The sequence below is a fragment of the Arvicanthis niloticus genome, chromosome 16 (assembly GCF_011762505.2).
Source record: "Arvicanthis niloticus isolate mArvNil1 chromosome 16, mArvNil1.pat.X, whole genome shotgun sequence".
Classification (NCBI taxonomy): Eukaryota; Metazoa; Chordata; class Mammalia; order Rodentia; family Muridae; genus Arvicanthis; species Arvicanthis niloticus.
The window spans coordinates 67,731,523-67,753,750 of record NC_047673.1 but is presented as its reverse complement, the minus strand read 5'-3'; the positions used below and the strand labels follow the sequence as shown (position 1 = coordinate 67,753,750).

Here is a 22,228-nt window from a genome sequence, read left to right as displayed (position 1 = left end):
TGCTTAACATTTGCATATTTCAATATATTTATGTTGAAATGACTTAATTGGTGGAAAGAAATAGTGGCATAATGTGCAGAAATCATCAAATTGTATACCTGAAACTGGTGAGTTTTATGGTCTGTTAATTATAAAGTTGTTAAGTAGATAAACTTCAGAAGTTCGGAAACCAAAACCCTCAACCTGCCTGTCTGTAACTGCTTATGTAATCAGTCAGTAGATATTTGAGCACTTGCTGCTACAGAAATTAACTAGCAAGCCAACATGGTCCTACTACTCAGAGTGTGTGTCAGGGAGTGTGAGTGTGTATGTATACATAGAAAGAGGCACACTGCACAGGAAGCTTACAGTTGTCATCAAGGACCGCTGGTGTGAGCAGAGTGGTGTTTGCCATATAAGACTTTTTTCTGAAGAGTAGTGGAAAGCCATTAAGTTTCAAAGACAATGGTGTGATGGCTTGTTGTGTCTTGGCAAGAAAGTTTTGGATGCATTAAAGAATTTTGATTCATGTCCAAGAGTAGAAAGAGGCACACAGACTAGTTTTAGTGAAAGGTGATGTGAAGTTTGGTCCTAGGGAGGAAGAAAGGGGAGGCATTGAGGTGAGCTCTAAACAACTGGCGTCCAGGAGTGAAGGTGTAGAGGGAGGGAGGAGGGATCTTTGTAGGTTGAACTGTATTGAATTTTAGGTTAGGATATTCTAAAATTGGTCTTTTGTCTTTTTCTTTTTTGCTTTCTTCAAACATTGTGTAATCCAGGTTGGTCTGGGGCTCACCACATACACAGCCCAGGCTTCAAACTTGTGACCCTCCTCCTATGCCTGAAATTACAAGTGTAAACTGCTGTTGTTACATTTAGAAACATATCTATACACTTTGCCAGAAGCAAAGTTGGAGGGATCTATCTCTATTCTGAGCAGTTTGGAGTGGGGTATTTTACCTTGCATGTTGTCTCTGTTTTAGTAACAACTGTGGTTTGTTTGATTTCTCCTCAGTGTTTGACTTTCATCAAGCAGCTGATGGTATCCAAGAACAGCAGAGACAAGAGCAAGCAGGGAAAAAGTATGACATATATATATATTTCATTTTTATATAGTTTGAGCATATCTACATCCTTATGTATGAATTGTGAGCCAAGATTAAACAAAATAAAACCCCAGATAAGAATATTTCCCTATGTTTCAGAGACCAGTTAGATTATGCAAATAAGCTTACAGGAAATTGTATAAATAGTGAAAAAAAAATCATATTGTAACTTTCTTCTTTGAAAAGATCTGACAACAATACTTATATCTTCCTTGTGTAACTTGAAGTTGTTTGGGTTTGTTTTTAAGTTTGGGTACCACAAAAAAGGGTATTGGCCCTGTGTATTCCTCTAAAGCTGCTCGGAGTGGACTTCGGATGTGTGATCTTGTTTCTGACTTTGATGGCTTCTCTGAGAGGTAAAAAACTTATTTTTTCAATATTAAAAAGAAAAATCACACAGATTTTTAAGACCCAGAACACAAAATTATAGCATCAGTATTCACATTTACTTCATAAAAAAATAACCTGATGATGTGTGAGAATGGTATCCTAAGAGGACAGAGCTAGCCACACTGTTTGTGAGGACTGGCATGTGAACTGGTTTTCTGTGAAAGGAAATGTTACCAGTGTGGCATTCTGATGTGCTAGTCATGTCCTAGGTAGGATCTTATCTTTGGCATTTCAGGTTCAGGGACCCATTATATCTTTCCATCCAGAAATAATTAGCTTTCCATGTCCTGGTAAATTTTTTGGTTACATCTTTAAAGGTAGAAATGCTATACTGACAAATTTTTTATAAAATGATTTTCATGGAAAATGTAGCTATTACTTGCTCTGGCTGGCCATGGCACTGAAAAGTCCTAGAGATAATGGCTACTGTCTGAGCAGCATGTGGACTGCCCCCTTTCTTCTTTTTACACAGTAGAATATAATCTGTCTTTTGTATTTTTAGATTTTAGTTATTCCAATTCTGTTTCTTCAACCACAAACATCACCTTAATTATATTTTGTCTCTCTCTCTTTTTGTTGTTTTTGTTTTGTTTGTTTGTTTTGGGGGGGTTGTTTTGTTTTGTTTTGGTTTTTGGTTTGGTTTTTCAAGACAGGGTTTCTCTGTGTGGCCCTGGCTGTCCTGGAACTCACTCTGTAGACCAGGCTGGCCTCAAACTCAGAAATCCACCTGCCTCTGCCTCCCAAGTGCTGGGATTAAAGGCGTGCGCCACCACTGCTCAGCTTATATTTTGTCTTAAACATGAAAATGTATCTTGAGTGTATTCATGTTTATCTCCTTACTTCAGTTTTATTTCTCCAAAAATAACTTCAGTTTCAAAACTAATTTGATTTTTAAGACCATTTATAAGGCACAGAAAATCACTTGACTTGGATGATATTATTTGAAGTATTCTTTAACATAGTTAATGCAAAGATCTGTTTATTTCTCAGGTTCAAAGTTCTAGCTAACCAGTATAAATCTATATACCCGACTTTGGAAATAGACATTGAAGGTGAATTACAGCAACTCAAGGTAATGCTTTCTTAGCTCAATTGGGCTTTAAATCCTAACTCGCCAAACTGACATTTGAGTTTTTCATACATTTCAGCTTTGTGTATTAAGTAGTGACCAGTAATCCCTGTATATAGCATATCTGTGTGACTTCACACAGGTCTAGATATGGAATATTGTCTGGGAAAAGGAATGAGATGTGAAAGTAGCCAGACACAAAGTAGCCAGTCACAAATGCACTTGTAGGAAACTTAGCTGTTATTTAGGAGACTGTGGAAAGCTACTGGAGAATTTTGAGCACAAGGAAGTCCAGATTTGCATTATGAAGAAACCATGCATGGCTACTTTACTGTGTGGATCAGTAAAGAATGGGACAGTTTGGTCACTTGTGAAGTTGGCTGATAGGACTTTGTTCATGAGACAACTAACTTTACAGGCCACCAGAAAAACTACCAGTCGTAGCTGTGAGATCCACTAGTGTCTGAATTAGCAGAGCCTTCTCAGTCATTGGTAAATCTCACATTGTTTCCTATATGCCTGGTGATTACTTCTTTAATTGCATTCATTTGTTTTCAGAACTGAGTAAGAATCTACATCCCATATGTCATTCTTTAATAGTTGTAGACGTTAGGTCTATGATGCTTATAAATCGGATATGGTAGCCTGCACTGGTAATCCCTGTACTTGAGAGGTGGAGGCAGGAAGTTGACCACCAGTTGAAGTTTATCCTCAGCTACACACTGAGGTGGAGCTCAGCCTGGCCTGTGTGAGCTCATCCCTGAGCAGGGCAGGGCAGGGCAGGGGTGGGGTGGGGCTCAAGGGGAGAAAAAACAACAAAAGAAACCAAAGAAGATTTTCATAAGTAGCATATGTTGGACCAGGGCTTTGTTTTAGCCATACAGAAAGGACTAAAATATAAATAAGAGGTTAAAGACAAGTGCCAAGGAGGGGCCAGACAGAGGCATTCATTACAGGTGTAACATATTCACATGGGTTCCTGGTAAGCAGCTTCTGGGATTGTTGTTCCTGGTGTCCATAGTCAAAACCAGGTTTTATTGTGGCTGTGCTGCAGTCTTTAGGGAAACTCCTATTTACAGTTTGTACTTAACTTCTGAAATTAAACATTACTAGCAACTCATGTTAGTATTGGTTCTATCGAATGATGACATATTACAGTGTTGTTGTCATAAAGAATGACAGCACTCAATCACTGATGCTTGCAATCTTGGCAGTGTAGTTTGTGTCCTTAACACATTTTGATGTCTGATTTGAACTTGAAAATTCTTAGTTATATAGATTATAAATGCAGCTTTTTAAATACCTTTAAAAGTAGCTCTTTTTATTCTTCCTGGAAGCTATTTTATGAAGGGAGCATTTGCGCTGTTTCCAGTGAAGTTGTTAAAGAACTTTTAAATGTTACAGCATGTGTGTATGTGTGTTGCTCAGGACCTCACAGGTACTAGGTAAGTACTCTGCTACTGTGCCACATCCCTAGTCCTTGTATTGCTAATCACTCTTTTCTGAGAGACCAGAGCTAATCCAGATGTTACACTAGGATGAGCCTGTCACTAGCACCTTCCTGTGCTGACTTGTCAGTTTCCACTGTGGAAGGCCAGGGAGTTTACACTTTGACTGGTGTTACAATGTATTAGTGCACATGGAAACTGGTTTTTGTCTTTGTGTAGGGTTATATGGAAAGGATTAAACCGATGGTGAGAGATGGAGTTTATTTCCTATATGAGGCCCTCCATGGACCACCCAAGAAAATCTTGGTAGAAGGTGCAAACGCAGCATTGTTAGATATTGATTTTGGTAAGTGAGATATGATTTATAGGGAGTTTGACTGAGCTCAAAGTACTTACATAGAAATATTTATGTTAGCATTAAGGAGGTTATAAATAGTGTATTTAGTTTGTGTATTTGGGAAGGAGGTACCTTGACAATATAGTAAGTTTTTTTTTTTAAACAAGTATTGTAAGTAAGCACAGTATAAGTTTTATAGTTCATTAAAAATGGAATCATTTGGATTCTGTGGGTTTGGAGTTCTGCAGATTGTGAATTATTGATTTTTATTCAATACTGTTTCTCTGGAACTGTAAAATAATATCACCTTAAGTCTTTTAAAATATAGAAATTGGATTAAACATTTCGAGATGTAGGAAAACCTGTTTATGCTAACTCTGCATGAGACTTTCTGGTAGACTTGGCATTTCTTCCATTCCCATGGTTAAGCTAAACTTATTTAGATGACTGTCTTCATTAGTCTGCTGGTGGTTATATCTAAATGTTTTCTTATACTGTTAACAGTTCTGGGTGACATTTCTTTTTTTTATTTGTCTATTTTTATTTTATGGTTTGAGTGTTTTGCCTGCATGTATTTTGTGCACCATATGGATGAAGGGGCCTTGGAGGCCTGAAGTCCTTGGATCTTCTGGAAATAGAGTTACAGATGGCTGTTGAGCCATCATGTAGGTGCTGGGAATCAAAGTTGGGTCCTCCGGAAGAGCAACAAGTGCTCTTAACTGCTATGCCTTCCCTCTTGACATTTCATTGACTCTAGATACTAATTAAAGAGAATATATTTGTCTATAATAGATATCCTATATCCTTTCCTCCATAATATGCTTTCTCAATCTGGAAAGAGAGTATATAATTAGCAGGGTGAGTAGTTAAGTCTGACAGAAAGGAAAATGTACCCTCATAATTGTTTCTGTGATTTGAGGGTTTCTCTGAATAGAGTTTAAAAACTGGGGAAATGTTGAACACTACAAACTTATTGTTGCTCAGGGTCCTGCTGCACCCTAAATATGTCCACCAGGGAGTCATTTGCTCAGAATTAACAGGACCCAGTCAAAATATGAAGGTGGGTTTCTACATAAGATCCTCTGTAACTCGTCAGTATGTACTATAGGTAACAGCTGCACATACTCTGGGGTTTCTGTAACTATAGTTCTTTGGTTAGAAAGCTGTAACCACCTGCATTTTTAACTGTGTTTTAACATTATAGACAAAGAGACTCAAAGCTAAAACACTGAGCACTTGAGAGAGGACAGTGACATATAGTCTAGTCTGTCAGGTGCCTGGAGTACACTCAGATGCACGGTCTTCATGGTAATTCTGTGTTATGGTGTTTGTGTACATGTGTTCATCTTAGTGGGTTTTTTGTTTGTTTGTTCTCTATTTTCTAGGAACTTACCCTTTTGTAACCTCTTCAAACTGTACTGTTGGAGGTGTCTGTACAGGTCTGGGTATGCCCCCTCAGAATGTGGGAGAAGTCTATGGAGTTGTGAAAGTTTACACCACTAGAGTTGGTATTGGTGCCTTTCCCACAGAGCAAGACAACGTAAGTCTGTTTCTCAGTAAGAAAAATCCTGTTTCCCTGACCCCAACCCTAACAGACTCCTGCCTCTCTCTTCTTTTATGGGGATCATTTGATGTGTTTGCTTTAAAAGTTACAGGAAAACTATAAAACTTTAGTTCCTGGAATGATTAGATAGGTTTGTTTTAATAATAATATTAAATAAAATAAATAAAATAATAATAATAATATTTTAATAATATATTTGTTTATGAGCCTTTCCTTTGTTGTGAAAATTACATGAGAACATTTAAAAGGACGAAAGATGTATTTTTGTTGATGTTCGTGGTTTCAGGTCTGGTTACTCTGTTCTGTATTTCTGGGCCCTCCAGCAAGGGCTGCCTCCTAATATCTATTCAGCTGTGAACTCATTAATGGACCGATGACATTAATGTCCTTATGACCCAATCACCTCACAATATTGCCAAGTGCTTAGGGCCAAGCCTTAACACCAAAGACTTTTTGTGAGACATGTCTAAGACTATAACAACTTGTTTTTAATCGACAACATTTAACTGTTTATTATGTCAGTCTACACTTGACCTGTATATAACATTGTAAAAATATTAGCTTAAAAATTTAAAAGTAAAATCAAAACTGAATATATTCCAAGTAATGTCATTTCCATGAAATTCCTGTTTTTGTCTTATTTCACGAAGATGTTTATCAAAAGACATACAGGGTTTTTTGGGGGGTAAAGGGGTGTGTGTGTGTGTGTGTGTGTGTGTTTCCCTGAATATACACAGCTCTGATATTCTAACTCATAAATTCTGTTATCCAGGAAATTGGAGAATTATTACAAACACGGGGTAGAGAATTTGGAGTAACTACTGGGAGGAAAAGAAGATGTGGCTGGTTGGACCTTGTTTCACTCAAATACGCTCATATGATCAATGGATTCACTGCGTGAGTGTTCTTAAGAAACATTGATTTTAGGAAATGGTGCACAGTTGGTAACCACAGATTTGATTCTGTAGAAAGTAAACCTGAGAGTCCCCTGACAAGCTTCACTTGTTTGTCTCCAGAATGAAATGATAGTTTCAGAAGTGGAATGAGATACAGTAGAAAGTACACAAGAAGAGACCCCCAGGGTATTCTGGATACCCAATGCTTTAGAGAGAATGCCAATCATCTAACCTTATGAGTGTTTCTGTAGAGGGTGGTGGTAATATAGATAGGCAGGCAGGAGTGAATGGATGATCACATGGGTGGATAGAGTGAACAGTGTATGTATATACAAAGGTGGAGATGGTACATGGAGACTTAGTATGTGGGCAGACTCAATATCTGATGTCCTGGGTTCAGACGTTGGCTGATGTGGCTGGATGTACTCACCTTTCTGAGTCTCACTTTCATCATCCTTAAATCAAGGTGATGGTATGAGCTGAGATGTATGTAGATACACTCTCCAGATCATTGAAAATACGCTGTAAAGGTGTTTGTATCTGGATAAATTAGGCTGAATTTCTAACAAATTTCTAGTTTTTTTTTAACAACAAAAAATAAAACAAAAAACTCCAAAATTTATGAATCAGAATCCCAAACCTAGTATTTTATCTAATTTTCACAGATTCTTTTCTTCCCTTAAAATCCTGTTTTCCAGTCAGTTTTCGAGAAACTTTGATGTATCACGAAGAGGTCGTTTCCTTACTCTGTCAGTTTCTGACCAGAAGGGTGGAGGTGATGTTAACCAGAATGAAGAACTGGGCTGGTAGCATGTGTGGAAATGTACTTAATCTCTTGTGATTATGTGGAACAGTGCGCTCTGCTGTGTCCCTCTGACACAAAGTGCATCCTTACCTAGGCAGACTTCCCACAGGCATCCCTCAGTGAGAAAGCTGAGCAAGTGGGAAGCTACCAGTGAAAATCTGTTGTAGTTACTAGAAAGTAACTCAGGTGTTCTGTGAAGACTACATGTCCACGCAATGTCCTCATCAGTGTGATGTTTATGTGTGGCACGCTTTCGAGTACAATCCTAACTAGTTTCCAGACTTGCTTTGGAACTTAGAGCTTTGCATGAACTTCCTTACTCCTGCATCATTCTTACTGGATGCCAGAAGTTTGCTGTTTCAACAATGTCTTTTCTTTCAAAATTAGGTTGGCCCTTACCAAGTTGGATATTTTGGATACGTTTACAGAAATCAAAGTTGGAGTTGCTTACAAATTAGATGGGGAAATCATACCTCATTTCCCAGGTATTCTTTTTTTTTTTTAAGCTGTATCTAAAATTTGTAAGATTATTGTAACCTATTATAAGTTATATTATTATTTAACTATATATTATATTATATAATTACTACTTATTTATAAGATTATTTTTCACAGGCTTGATTTTTACTAATAGTGCAGATAAAAATCACTTATAAGCATTTTGTTCAAAACTGGTATTAAAACTTGAGTGTTGAGTCACAGGCATGTGCTTTAACTTAGAATAAAAAAGATGTTTGGATCATGCTGCTTCAAGCTTTCCACTTTCTTAATTTATAGTAATTGACATACACAAACTAAGTGTGGTGCTAAATGCCTGTATCCCAGCTACTCAGGAGCCGAAGGCAAGAGGCCCACTTGCACTCAGGAGTTCGGAGTTAGTCTGGGCAATGCATAGTAAAACCCCTCTCTTCAGCAACATTAAAGTGGGGGAGAGAGAAAAAAATTTTTAAGTGAATGATTTCCATAGAGGAGTAGTTCTCTCTTCCTCTGGGGAAAAAAGAATAAAAGAAAAGACCTTTGTGTCTTGTGGTGTGCTCTTTCTTGGTGCATCAACTTACTCCACCCTCCAAGCCTCACAGTGACTTTGCTAATGTCTCTCTGTCTGAAGTTTGCAGGTGAAGGAGAGACCCGCCTATTTGAGGCAGTACAGTTTTTTGAAGCCTGTCTTAAGTTACTTGGGAAATCAATAAATGCTTCTAGCTTTAGAAACTGCTGATTTTTCATATTAGTTTTCTTAAACAGCAAGGAAATGCCAATTGAAGGAATGTTGACAACCTTAATGAAACTTGGCAGACTGGGAAGCTTTTGTGACTCTAAGACTGGACATTCATGGAGAATAATTTTCTGTCATCTTTTAGAAAACCAGGCATCTGTTAACATTTTATGATCTGGTTATTTGGAAAACTGATTATTCAAGTATATGTTATACCCTGGTCATTAATGCTACCTCAAAGTTGTTTTAAGGGTTCTAATATAGGGCCAGACAGTGGTGGCGCACGCCTTTAATCCCAGCACTTGGGAGGCAGAGGCAGGCCGATTTCTGAGTTCGAGGCCTCCTGGTCTACAGAGTGAGTTCCAGGACAGCCAGGGCTATACAGAGAAACCCTGTCTCGAAAAACAAAAACAAACACAAAACAAACAAACAAACAAAAAAAACCAAAAAAGAGTTCTAATATAGCTCTCGAGTACCAAAGAAAATAGTATAATAAAATATAGTGACATGGCAAGATCTATCGTAATTACACATCAAATTTCTTTAAAATATTAAAAAATCATAAACATCAGATTTGTCAAAATTTATACTTTTTTTGTTACTGTTTTTGTTTTGTTAAGCTGACTTGGGCCAGATTCCTCCAGAAATATTCCCAAGATAGTGATTTTCATCCATGAAGTGTTTTGTAGAATGTTCTGGGAAGCACTGCGTATGATGAGAGCAGTAGAACATGGAGTGTAGCTCATTGCTGTATCTCATGGCTGCCCTTGAGTATCAGACATACGGAGAGGAGATTAGAGAGACTCGGATTCTGTTGTGTTTCTCTGAGCACTGTGAATTTTTATTTTAGGGAACCATTGAATTGATGGATGGTCATCTTGAACTTCTATGGTTTGGCTTTCTGTTTTGTTAATGTACTTATGAAAAGCCTAGTATGTTTCCACAGACCTCTAGCTGGCACGTGGTATGAATCTTGAGACTCTGTGCTCTGAAGAAGGAAACCTGGACATTGTACTACACTGTCTACTATGTAGTCTGAGAAACTGCTCATCATTTGTAGTGCATATGCAGATTCCTGTAGGGGATAGATAGAGAAAGTCATCAGGTGGAATAATAAAGAAAAATTTCATCCCATAGTAGATTTCTTAGAGGATTGAAGGCGTACCAGCCTTCTGTGAAGTTGCTGTTGTGTTCACACAGTTAATACTATACAAATTCAAAATGCTCCAGAGCAGAATGCTTAAAGTTTGGTACAGCCCATTCACCAGCCACTGTAACTGATGTTATAACCATGTGATCTCTCTCCATTTATAGTGTGTAATCAATGCTGTTGAAGAAGTGCCAGCTTATAAAATACCACCCTAGATGTCTGAAAATGAAATTTTGACACGTCTGATTTTGAGGATTTTGATAATGTCCTTTTAACTGGCCATAGTGGCTCATGTTTATAATCCCAGGATTTGGTTAGACTTAAAGGAGGAGGATTGCCAAGAGTTTAAGGCCAGCCTGGAAAAAAGAGAACTAAATAAATAAATTTTAAATTTATTGTCTCTAAATAAATAAATAAGTCATTTGGCAATAGGCGCTGTGCTCCATAAACACATATATATACTCCTTAACTTTTAGCAAACCATGAAGTCTTAAATAAAGTGGAAGTTCAGTATAAGACTCTCCCAGGATGGAACACAGACATATCTAATGCAAGAACATTTAAGGACCTACCTGTCAACGCACAGAATTATGTTCAGTTTATTGAAGATGAGCTTCAAATACCAGGTAAACACTTTATGAGCAGCTGTCTCTAGCTTTCTGTTAGTTTGTGGGTTTTTTCTTTTTGTTGATTTTTGTTTTCCTCTGGGAAGTTTAACTCTTGATTAATAATACTTTATGGCTTTCACCCTCATCAAAAAGTGTTTTTTGTTGTGATGGTGGTTGTTATTTTCGTTTGTCCTAAAGCTGCCCTTAAAAGTTGAAATCTTGGATAGACATTAAGAAATGATAGAATATTTAAAAAGGACACCTCATGTCTTAGGGTTTCTGTTGCTGTAGTGAAACACTATGACCAAAGCAGCTTGGGAAGAAGGGGTTTTATTTGGCTCACACTTCCACATCACTGGTCTTCTTAATACTCATTCAGGGCAGAAACTCAAACAAGGCAGGAACCTGGGAGGCAGGAGCTGATGCAGAGGCCATGACGAGTGCTGGTTTGCTCCTGATGGCTTGCTTGCTCAGCCAACCACCTGTGGAGGGCTGGCACCATCCACAATGGACTGGGCCTTCCCACATCAATCACTGGTTAAGAAGATGCCCTACAGGGGAGCCTGCAGTTCAGTTGTATAGAGGCATTTTCTCAATTGAGGACTTCTTCCTCTCTAGTGACTTAACTTGTGTTAAGTCAACATAAAACTAGCCAGTATGTTTCATTAGCAAAAAATACAAAGCAATAATAATGAATTGATTTACTCATTAGTCCTTGCTCATAGGAGGCTGAGTCAGAGGAATTGCTCAGGTGCTAGGTTAGAAAGGCCTGTATAGTAAAACTCGGTCTCAATAAAACAGAAAGTCCAAATAGACAAAAGGAGAAATGGATATAACTCATAACATCATTAAAATTAGATAACTAGGCTTGCTTTTCCCTTTCATCCTTCTGCTTACATGGGAACTAGAGAAGAAAAGTAGGCAGGAGGTATTTTCCACACACAACATATTATGTACTTATGTTGTTTGTTGTGTTTCATTTTTATTCATGATTCATTTCAGACATAGTTTTTTTGTCCCAGATTGATGTCACACTTAGCAAGGCATATTTGCTAATGACTTCTAGTCAACAGTTTTGAAATATAAATAGCTGACTCTTAACCCTATAAAATGCCATAAATGTTTCCCCTACCAGTACTTTAGGGAACCCAGAATTTTTACAAATAATGTAGAACTCTGAAGCAGAGATGACTACTTATGCCCCTGGACTGGAGTATTAGGCCATTCCTAAGGTTTTGTAGTCTAAAATCATCAAGATGTTTCTATATGTTTTAATGTAAAACTCACAGTGGATTTTTTATATTTGCTTATATTTTCTATTTATCAAGAACTTTATTTTAAAAATTCTTTATGTCTCTGCTGATTGAGACCAAGACTTTATTGTCATAATCATTGAGGGTGAGGAAATGGTAAGAGCTGTATAGTTAAGACAGAGTAAAAGGCAGGTTAGTCAGGTCTGGGTCCTTTGTAGTGTGCATCCTTTCTTGGAGAAAGTGAGCAGCATGGAAAACATAGAGGACTGCCTTTCTTTCTGACACAGAGTACAGCTTTTTATTTAAAAAAAAAAAGAAAAGAAAAGAAAATACTTCAGGGGCTAGAGAGATGACTCAGTGTTTAAGAGCACTGACTGCTCTTCTAGAAGACCCAGGTTCAATTCCCAGCACCCACATGGCAGCTCTCAACTATCTGTAACTCCAAGCTCTGATATCCTCACACCTTCACACAGGCATAATACAGGCAAAACACTAATGCACATAAGGTAAAAAATGAAATAAATTTCTAAAAAAGCAAGCAAAACAAAAATACTTGGAATTTACCTTTATTAACATATCTGAGATACTTATTTTATCCATTTTAATTGTTTTTGAATAGCAGTAATTCCTTTGTGGTCTAGAAATAGATAAAATTTAGTACACTGTATTTTGCATGGTACACTTATAAATCAAAAAGAAAACTGAAAATGAAACTAGCTCATCAATTTTTTTACCAATATATAACAAGAACCCTTATTTTAAAAAGCCCAAAGCAGAAATATTTGCAACTCAATTTTCTAGTGTCTTAAAAGAAATCAGTTTAGTTCTTCAAATCAGTGTATCTAAATATGACAGTTTTTCCTGTGTATTTGTCATGCTTAGAATAAAACACAAAAAATAATACAGTATGTGGTTTTTCAATTTTAAATAAATTTCTTATACAAAGGGTAACAAATTATGTTTTATGTTTATAATATGCTAAAATTATATTACATGGAGAAAGAACTCTTTTAAGGTTTATAATTGTGTGTGCCTAAATGTGCACCATATTTGTACAATGCCTACAGAGCCAGAAGAGGATGCTGTAGGTTTTCAGGATCTATAGTTACAGATGGTTTTAAGTCATGTTGTGCTGGGAATTAGACTAGGATCCCTTCTGCAGGAACAGCAGGTACTTCTCCATCACTGAGCCAGCTCTCCAGAACCCAGTTTTTTGGATTCTCAAAATTTACATTAATGGATATTACTTAATCCATCTTAAAAGGTTTCTGTTATATTACTAAATTATCTAGCAGAATTAATACCTATGGTTCTACTTTGTTTTTGAGATGAAAGGTTCAGTATTCATTGCACTTTAAGAAATAATATTAACTTTAAAAAATTTATGATAATCACTCACAGTACTAGAAAAACCAGTAGGTTTTTACTTTACTTTTTCGAACCTTTACTTTTTAAATACAGCATTGCTTTGATCTTAAAATGTAGGAGAGCTGGGAATTTAGCTCTTGCCCAGCAGGATTGTCCCCTCTCTAACCAAGGGTGAATGCCTAAGAGATTTGATGTTATTTTCTTGTTATATTTTCCAGTTAAATGGATTGGCGTAGGCAAATCCAGAGAGTCCATGATTCAGCTCTTCTAAGGATTGCCCGTAATGCACGGAACACTCCTTGAGAAGAGGGGAAAAGACTTAAACATTTCTCTGTGATCTGCACATTCAAAAATAAAGACATTGAATTGAGTTTTCAGCTGACGTTGGTTTCCAGTCTCTGACGGATGGCTGTCATGGCTAGCCTGGTGCCCTCATCCAACTTCCTGGCTGGCATGGCTGCCATCTCTGTTGCTCTGCTGCTCATGGTGCCTGCCGCACAGTCCTGTCCATGGTTAGTAACTGTATAATCCCCGTTTGACATCTAGAACTTCCAGCGTAGCTTTTCTTCATTATGGCCATTGTGCGTTTTTACCCTGACCAGATGGTGAGAACAATTAATGCAGTTTTGCACAAATATTTTTACATTCTGATCATTCACCTCTGTCATTGTAATCTTTGCTGTTAGAAAAAAAAATGATGGAAAGATAGGGGTTCTGTCAACTTTTGTAATGCTAAGAAATCTGTTTAAATTGTGAACTGCTTTTTTTCTGCTGAGACCATTGCAAAATTGAGCTTTGGTAGGGTGCGGGGGGAGGGGTGTTCATGGGACTTTTAATTTGTATAAACACAGAACTTAGTTCTCTCTGCAATTTATTTAATACAGTGGACATTGAATTGAGTGTTCTAAAAGAAGAGATGTTTCCCTATAATAACAATCTTATTATTAGAATAATTATTATAAAAAATCTGTTGTGATATTTGGTGGATATTTTTGTTTTCAGATATGAGTTCAAATGTATATCTTTTTTAAGCATACTGTTGTTTCTAAGAACAGTGGGTTTGCTTCCAACAGTTTGCCTGCCAGTATACCTACAAAATGACCCATAAGTAACCCACATGAGTCCAAGTTGTCAGCCATAATTTTTTGATCATGCCTTCATCCTTCCTTTGAAAAAGCAAAGAGGTATCATCTGACACTGAAGCTTTATGTTGTACTGAGATTATCCTTCCATGAACCATTAAATGTTTAAATTAGGTATCACTTGAAATTATTTTATTATACTGTCAATAGCTGATTAAAAGGAACCAAATATTTCCAGTATGCTTTGTGTGTTGCTTTTCTTCTGTTCCTGGTAATACTAGTGGGGAGGGAGGGTAGCCCATGTACTCTGGGACAAGGTGGGGAGAGATTAGTAGACTCTTTGGAAGGAGCTAAGTTTTTTGTTTGTTTGTTTGTTTTTTTACTGAAGTATTTTGATTAATACATGGTTCAAGAAAAATTCTAAAATAGGAGCGGTTTCATTGGATTCAATAAATGATTAACACGGCTGATTCCTCCAGCCATCTAACATGTCAAAAGAGCAACGACAGTAAATCCTGCTTCTCTCCCCATGGAAACTGAAAGACCTTGGAAGGTCTGTATTCTTGGCTATAAGCATTATTGAAACATTTCAGTAATGAACACATTTTCATTCAAGTCAAGAATTTTCCCGGCAGTACCCAGAATGTCTCCCATTGCTGTTATTTGAGTCACTCTGGATAACTGTTTCTTTTTAAATGTGAACTATCAGTTGCTTAGTCTGCTGTCCTTCAAATCATTGATAACTTATTTTACTTAGCAAGGCTGTCTGCTAGATACTGAATATGCAGTAGCAGGGGCAAGTACAGTCTTAAAGCTTAAGTCTTAAAAAGTGACTCTTGAAAGTTATGGTAGTGGCAGCATCCTAAACATTGATGAATGATGTTTTATACATATATACTCCAGTGAAGCAGTACATGATGAAATGAATGGAACCTAATCAAAACATCTGATAAGGGCCAGAGAAGACTCTTAGGAGATTGCTAAACATATTGACTAAATGAATGATGAGGGATGATGTTCTGGGTCCAGACTGGAAAGATCTGCACAGGTGAAGAAATGGAACTGAATTAGGAAGGAGCTGGTGAGGTTGGCATGGATTCGGGGGTGCTCAGCCAAATAACCAGTTCTTGTTAGGAGAGACTACTGTAGGTAGAAATCCTATGCCTGTTACAGCAGAGCAACAGCAGAAGTGCTGAATTGGAAAACCTGAGCCAGGGGATGGAGAGATTTAGATCACTTGCTGTCTTTTCAGAAGACCAGAGTTCAGTTCCAACACAGTGTAGCTCTCAGCTGCCTCTAACTTCAGTTGTGAGGATCTGATGCTGTCATTTGGTCTTCATGGATACTTGCAAGCATGTAGTGGGCATATACATCTTAAAATTTAGTATATTGAGTGTCTGCAAGTGGACTCAACACAGAGTTAACCTTACTCCATTGTAGCTAATAAGAGAGGTTGCGTGTGCTTACTTTAGAGAGTCTTACATGGCCCTGGCTGGCCTGGAAGTCACCTTGTAGCTCAGAATTATCTTGAACTTTCTGGACTTCCCTGTGTGCTAGTACATCTGGTTCGAGAGATCAGCCTTAACCAGTTGGCACAGTACAAAGCTGTAATCAAAACATGTGACATTATCATGGGGGAACGTAAAGATTTTTTTTTTAAGAACCTGAGGGGATTGAAACTTAAAAAGCTATTTTAATACACACCCTGAAGATACTGAGGATTCCACAAACAAAAATAACTAGTAGAAAAACGAATAAATGTACAGGATGTGTAGATGGCATGAAACATGAAAATGTTCCCAAAGATCACCATGAAAGGCAACTTGACAACTGGCATTAATGTACATTTATGGTACTTGGTGCATTTATAAAAATGTGACTGACAATAGGGGCAGCGACAGCTGCTACTAGGACCAGGATTTTTGTATGTTATTGATGCTAAATTGGAATTAAATATAGATTTAGAACAGGAATTTGTACTTTCTGTGATAACTTAAAAGTCAAAAGCCAACACTTGGCAGGCAGAGGCAGGCAGATCTCTGAGTTTGAGGCCAGCTTGGTTTGTCTACAGAGTGAGCTCCAGAACATCCAGGGCTTCACAGAAAAAGAAATCCCATCTCAGAAAACCAAAAAACAAACAACAAATCACACAAAGGCAATAATGGGAGATGCAATTGTTTAACAAGGCGTAGAACATGCAAAAGACAAACTAAACGTGGTGGAAGTTGTTGGTAAGGATTAAATACAATTAAAGGGCAAAGACTGGCAAAAGCCATTGAAAAACAGTCAAACTTCATTGAGTGATGAACTTTTAACCAAAATACAAATAGGGGTTGAGGATATAGCTTAAGTGGTAGACTGCTTGCAGGGAATGCTCAAGGCCCTGGGACTGTGTGTGAAGGGAGATCATGATCTCAACAGCTCATTACCCAAAACATGTGCTGATGATATTTCTTGCTTCCTGCAAGGTTTATGTGGGTTGTTACCAATGTTTATGTGCATTGGAGTAAAAGAAATGATTTGTGGGGTCTGGCTCGGAACTGGCTGACTCCAGATCTCAAGCTGGTCTTGCAGAGCTTACGGAGACTGGGATCTGTGGTGTTGTGGGTCAGTGCTGTGTCTTACAGCTCTGAACATGTACTATCTTTTTTTTTTTTTTTTTAGGTTCCAGAAGGAGTAATGAGAATAATACTTGGCATCTGGAAGAATCCCATATTGGTGCTTTGACCCATGACTAGCCACTGAAGTTTGAGAGCAGGTGGGAGAGACAGAGATAATAAATTGATAAGGGCACGCTTTTGCAGGCAGGAGATATCAATGCCCAGCAATTGTGCCAAGAAGGCACATTATAAAGGAAGAACTATGTGTGTCTTTTTATCTGCAGATTCAGGGAAACTTGGAGAGGGCTGGTAGTGTGATCACCTCCCGGTAGAGCTAAAGGGGACCTAGGATGGAGCTGGTAGCGCTGCCAATACCGTAGCAAACCTAAAACTACACACACTAGGGGATTAGGGGTATTACATTAGCACCACATTAAAATACAAGCATAGTGGTTCCTCCAAGAGCCCATGCACCTCTCCCTATGGGTAGATGTGGTGATGTGGATTTTTGGAGTCAGCAGATTGTCAAACTTAACCTGTGACTATCCCCCAGTTGTATCTGGGTGTACCACATATGACCCATTGCTTAAGCAAATTTATACATCCCTTGCTAGTTGGCATGCAGCTTCTGAGTGACCTCCCCCCCACCCCCTGTTTTTAAAGGCTTTTAGAATTGGTTCCTGCCTGCGCCTTCACTGTCCTTCCATAGGGATGTCTTGACACCAGCCCTGAGTTATCATCTGTCTTGGAAGAATCTTAATCATTGACCCTTTATGTTGGTGGAAGAGTGCTTGTTCATCCTACTAATCAAGAAGTAGCAACCACTTGAGGTTCAGTGATATGGCTAGTAGTTAATCCAGCCAAACTAAAGGGGCCATCTGTCTCAGTTAAATGTCCTTTAGTACAGTGGTGGAGAGTGTCAAGATAGCGTTTGGACTGGTGAAATGGCTGAATGACAAGGATGTAGGGGCCTGTGCTGATGCTAATGTCCTGTTCCCCAGTTGGTTCTTGATCTGCCAGTAAAGAAAGCCGTGGGCCAATTGCTGGGCAGAAGGTACAGGCGGGACTTTGGAGGAAAGGAAGGAGAATGAAGTTCATCGTGTTGGAGGGAAGAGAACTGAACAACCAAGTGAGATCTCAAAATGGAGTGGCCACACAGGCTGCTTCTACAGGCCAGTGATCAGGCGAGTTGAGCAATTGAAGCTTAGGGTAGGTGGGAGAGGATAAGGCATTGATTAGAACTCTTTTCCAATTGGGAGATAGTGGTGCCCAGCAATTGTGCCAAGAAAGCAAGTTGTAATGGAAAAACTCTGTGTCTTTTATCTGAGGATTTAAGGGAAGCTGGTAGTTCGGTCATGTCCTGGAGCTAAAGGTGGGTAGAGCATAAAACTACATGCTACACAAGAGCTCGTGTACAAGCCTGATGACTTGAGTTCAATCCTTGGACCCATGTAGAGGTGGAAGGTGAGAGCCGATTCTACAAAGTTGTCTGTAGGACCTTGAAAGGCAGCCTGGTTTCTGGTCGAGCACAGGCTAGAAACCCCAGTGACTCTAGGTAACCCTGAGGGACCACAGGTATTTCACCATGCCCCCAGACTCCAGGCTTCTGACACGAGGCCGCAACCCTCCATAGATTTGTGTCCTTCAGTCATGTAGGGCAACATCCCCTAACCCCTCCACAGGTAGAGGGCATGACTGCAGGCCACGTAGCCTCGAGACAGATCTCTGTTTTAATGAGGTACCTAAATGCCAGAAGGGCTTAGCCAGTTAAGCTTTCCTTCCCAGACACTCCTCCCTGCAAAAGGTATTTAACCTCAGGCCCACCCTGAGAAAACTGGGGTACGGTTTCTCATCTACTTTTCGCCATGACAATAAACTTCTTAAAACCATGGACTGTCTCTATTCATCGAGACCCACAATGGGGAGCAATGGAGAAGGCCCTTGTCTTCAGAGCCACAGGCTAATCTCCCGCAGACCTCTCTGCTGTCCCAGCCATAGCAACCACCAACCCAAGCCAGCTGACTGCCATGACCAAGCCAAGCCAAGGACTCTCCCTGCAGAGCACAGCCGGAGCTTCTCTCCCTCTCTCCCCTTCAGCCATGGGCCAGTCCAGCCCATGCATTTTCAGTTCTTCCATGGCTTCTGGAGGTGCCTGGGTGCCCAGGGGCTGAGAACCAGACAGTTCCTGGTCCCCCTGCAGGTCATCCAGAGCAGTGTCCCTGCAGCAGCTTCTCACTCTTGGCACTCACCGGCACCAGCGTGGGGCACAGTCAAACTTTCTGCATCCAGTCCCGCATCCTGCCTCCCTGGAGCAATGGCCCTAGCCCTGTGACAGGGCAGGCATGGGATCCCCATTTAGCCCAACTGTTGTCCTCTGACCTCACACATGTGCCATGCACACAACATGCATGCCCCCATGTGCATGTATACATAATAATAAATAGTCAAGTATGTCAGGGGCAGCTTTGCTTATACGCTGAAGGCCTAAAATCAGCCATTAGGCCTAAGTCAGCCTGCTAACACAAAGTCTCAGGTCTCTGTGGAAAAAACGCTGAAACAGATAGCTATAAGATATTGTAAACAGGCGGCTTTGGTGGAAATTTACCAGCCTGAGTAAATAATAGATCTTGTAGATAGGTGACCTTGGTGGATAGTACCAACTTAGATAAGGACAAGTGAATCATAGGCAGAGTCACAGTGATCTGTCCCCTGAAGCTTCACCCAGCTGATACTCTGCTCTGGAAGATATCTGTATTCCCCCTGAACACGTATGTTCCTGTGTCATCCCCTTCCCCACATCCTGCCTTTTTGTGTATATAACCCCTGTGTGAAAAAGTAAAAATTGCCATTTGATGAGACTATAGACAGATCACCATTCTTTGGGTCGGCCTGTTTCCCCCACTTTCTCTTTCAGGTGATCTCCCCGGGCCCCTGTTTAATGCCCTGCTGGACAGGACAAAAGTGCAGTAAAAATAAAATAAAACTTCAAAAAGATAGCCCTCCTAAAGGAAAGGTTAGGTTGTTGCATCAGGCTCCTCCTGGTAAGCCATGCCTACAGGGCCTCTCTATTTTATATGTAACTTACTCCTCATTTGGTCTTGTTATTTCAAGCTGCTAATTTTGCCAAACAAATCATTGAAATAAGGGAATTCTCATCTTATAGACTTGCATACTACCAAAAACTAATGTTTAAGTTGAGCTCGTGACAAGAAAATACTCTATAGTACGTCCAGGCTATTCTGCAAGCTGCCCTACTACTAAGGCCACATGATCCAGTGGACTTGTCTGTGGCAAATAGGGATGTGTTTAAAGACGTTGCCAGGCCCAGAACCACAGAACAGGTCTTTAGAACTCAGAGCCAGACCCCTTTTTCTTGCAGAAAACTACTTTCCTTTTCAGATGGTTCTTGCCCTGCTGTTGGGCTTCAATAGAGACTGAATGTTTGACCTTAAGCTACCAAGTTACCATGCAACTTAAGCTGTCCATCATGAGCTGTTACCTGACACAAAGGGATGAGTCCTGATGGGAAAGCATGGCAAGAAAAGCAAGCAAGCAAGCGTGGTGGCTGAGATCTTCCATCTTGAACTGTAACCATAAGGGAGAGAACATTGGGAGTGGTATGTGGCTTTTGAAATCTCAAATCCAGTCCAGATTTCTTCCAGTATGGCCACATCTTTTAAACCTACCCAAACAGGGCCACCAATTAGGGACTAAGTATTTAATTAAATGCAGGAAACTCATTTGGACTGAACCAGGCCTTCAGACTTGGACCAGGGCTTAAAACACCAGTACTCTCCATGCAAGTTCTCAGAACTTTGGGCTGGGGCTAGAACCTCACAGCCTTCAGGGGTGCTTGCAGATAGATAGTATATCACAGGGCAGCCTTAGTCTTTCTTGTGTTGGTTTTCAAATCTCTTGGTGATGCCTAGTTGACATGGTAACTTGGTAGCTTTGAGAAGGATGTTTTTAACTGTAGTATAAATTATTAATTAATGAATCTCGGCAGCAGGTTCTCTACCCACTCCAGTGGTCTAGGTTCCCAAATGAAAGACACACACACAGCCTTTGTATTTCATAGGACTTATTGTGCTGTATTTCAATCAGCACGATAGCTGGGCTGCTGCCTAACCTCCACGTAGTTAATCCTGGGTTATTACTCTGTCTTGGCTGCTCTGAACCCAGCTGGGCAGCCCTAGGCCATGCATTCCCGGCTCCTTCACATGAAGGTGATACCTCTCTGTCCTCCACTCTTCTCAGGCGTGGCATTTTCCCTCTCCTCCACATTCTGCCGGGCATGACGGATCTCCCTCCTCTTTCTTCCTCCTCCCATCCCAAACCCAGGAATCCTAAAATCCCACCTGTCTGTCCTCCCCAGCTATTGGCTATCTGCATCTTTATTTACCAATCAGAACCAGGTGGGGGCATGTTCCAAGAAGCTACAAACAGGCCTTAGCAGCTACAGTTAACTCTTCTGTAAACAGGTGTCCATCAACCCCACTCTTCACTAGTCCTACATCCCACTACAGAGCTGTCTCCCAGTCTTCTTCCTTGAGCAGTTCTCTGGCTCTCTTCCTCTCTCTTCTCTCCCTTCTTGCCCTCTTCCCCCCCCCCTCTCTGTGTGTATATGTAATAATGGCATAATCATAAGTGCAGGAAGTTACTGTATAATCTCTGAGCCCATGGATGAACACTTACTGAGAAGGTTAGGTTGGTCAGCACCAGCAACAAGATGCTAACAGCTTATGACAAATTACGACATTGACATCGTTTTTATTTTCCCGTTTATGTGGTAGTGTTGCAGGCAAGCATTGTACTGCACAGCACAGCTATCCCCTTCAACAAATGACATGTTCTCAAGGTTGGATCTTGATTTCCCAAACAGTTTGCCCTGAAAAAAAATTTTCAATACAAAATTCATTTAGGGTTAGATCCATCTGTATATACATTAGAGGCAGTGTTGTTACTGGTAATTTAGTCACTAAAAAAAAATGCCCAAAGTTGTTTTCTTGGAATTCCATGCTTACTTTAGTTTTAAAAAGTGCTTCTTGCAAAGCCACTTCTCTCGCCACCACAACAGTAGACTTCTGGTACTGAATTAACTGGTCTAGGATTCGATGAAATTGTGCCTAATTTCCGATCCCAACCTGGAATTTAAAACTAATTAGTGATTTGTTTTAGGGCTACTCTGAAATTTTAACACACCATCTTTTAAGAAACAGTGTACAATAAAAGTATTTTAAAACACTTAAAGGGATATAATTAAAATATGGGTGCCAGGGGGATGGTCAATGGGAAAGGGCAGTTATAGTCAAGTCTAACAAATTGGGTTCAATCCTCTGGCCCCAGGTAGTGGAGGAGAGAAC

At 39.6% G+C, this 22,228-nt stretch overlaps 2 protein-coding genes across 7 annotated transcripts in view; one reads left to right on the top strand and one right to left on the bottom strand.

Moving 5' to 3' along the window:
• Positions 1–14,505, top strand: part of Adss2 (adenylosuccinate synthase 2) — a 32,903-nt gene extending 18,398 nt beyond the window's left edge. The window contains exons 5-13 of the mRNA XM_034520480.2: positions 992–1,058; positions 1,331–1,438; positions 2,463–2,544; positions 4,209–4,335; positions 5,712–5,866; positions 6,663–6,787; positions 7,979–8,076; positions 10,431–10,580; positions 13,402–14,505. Coding sequence (XP_034376371.1) covers positions 992–1,058; positions 1,331–1,438; positions 2,463–2,544; positions 4,209–4,335; positions 5,712–5,866; positions 6,663–6,787; positions 7,979–8,076; positions 10,431–10,580; positions 13,402–13,454 — 965 coding nt within the window. The 3' untranslated portion in view covers positions 13,455–14,505. The remainder of the gene's footprint in view (positions 1–991; positions 1,059–1,330; positions 1,439–2,462; positions 2,545–4,208; positions 4,336–5,711; positions 5,867–6,662; positions 6,788–7,978; positions 8,077–10,430; positions 10,581–13,401) is intronic.
• A 7,100-nt stretch (positions 14,506–21,605) lies between these two features.
• Spmip3 (sperm microtubule inner protein 3) overlaps positions 21,606–22,228 on the bottom strand; it is a 43,630-nt gene continuing 43,007 nt past the window's right edge. For all 6 annotated transcript variants that reach the window (XM_076914576.1, XM_076914575.1, XM_034520568.2 and 3 more), the window contains 2 exons: positions 21,890–22,009; positions 21,606–21,753 (listed from right to left, as the gene is read on the bottom strand). In XM_076914576.1, the coding sequence (XP_076770691.1) occupies positions 21,897–22,009 (113 nt within the window). In that variant the 3' untranslated portion in view covers positions 21,606–21,753; positions 21,890–21,896. The remainder of the gene's footprint in view (positions 21,754–21,889; positions 22,010–22,228) is intronic.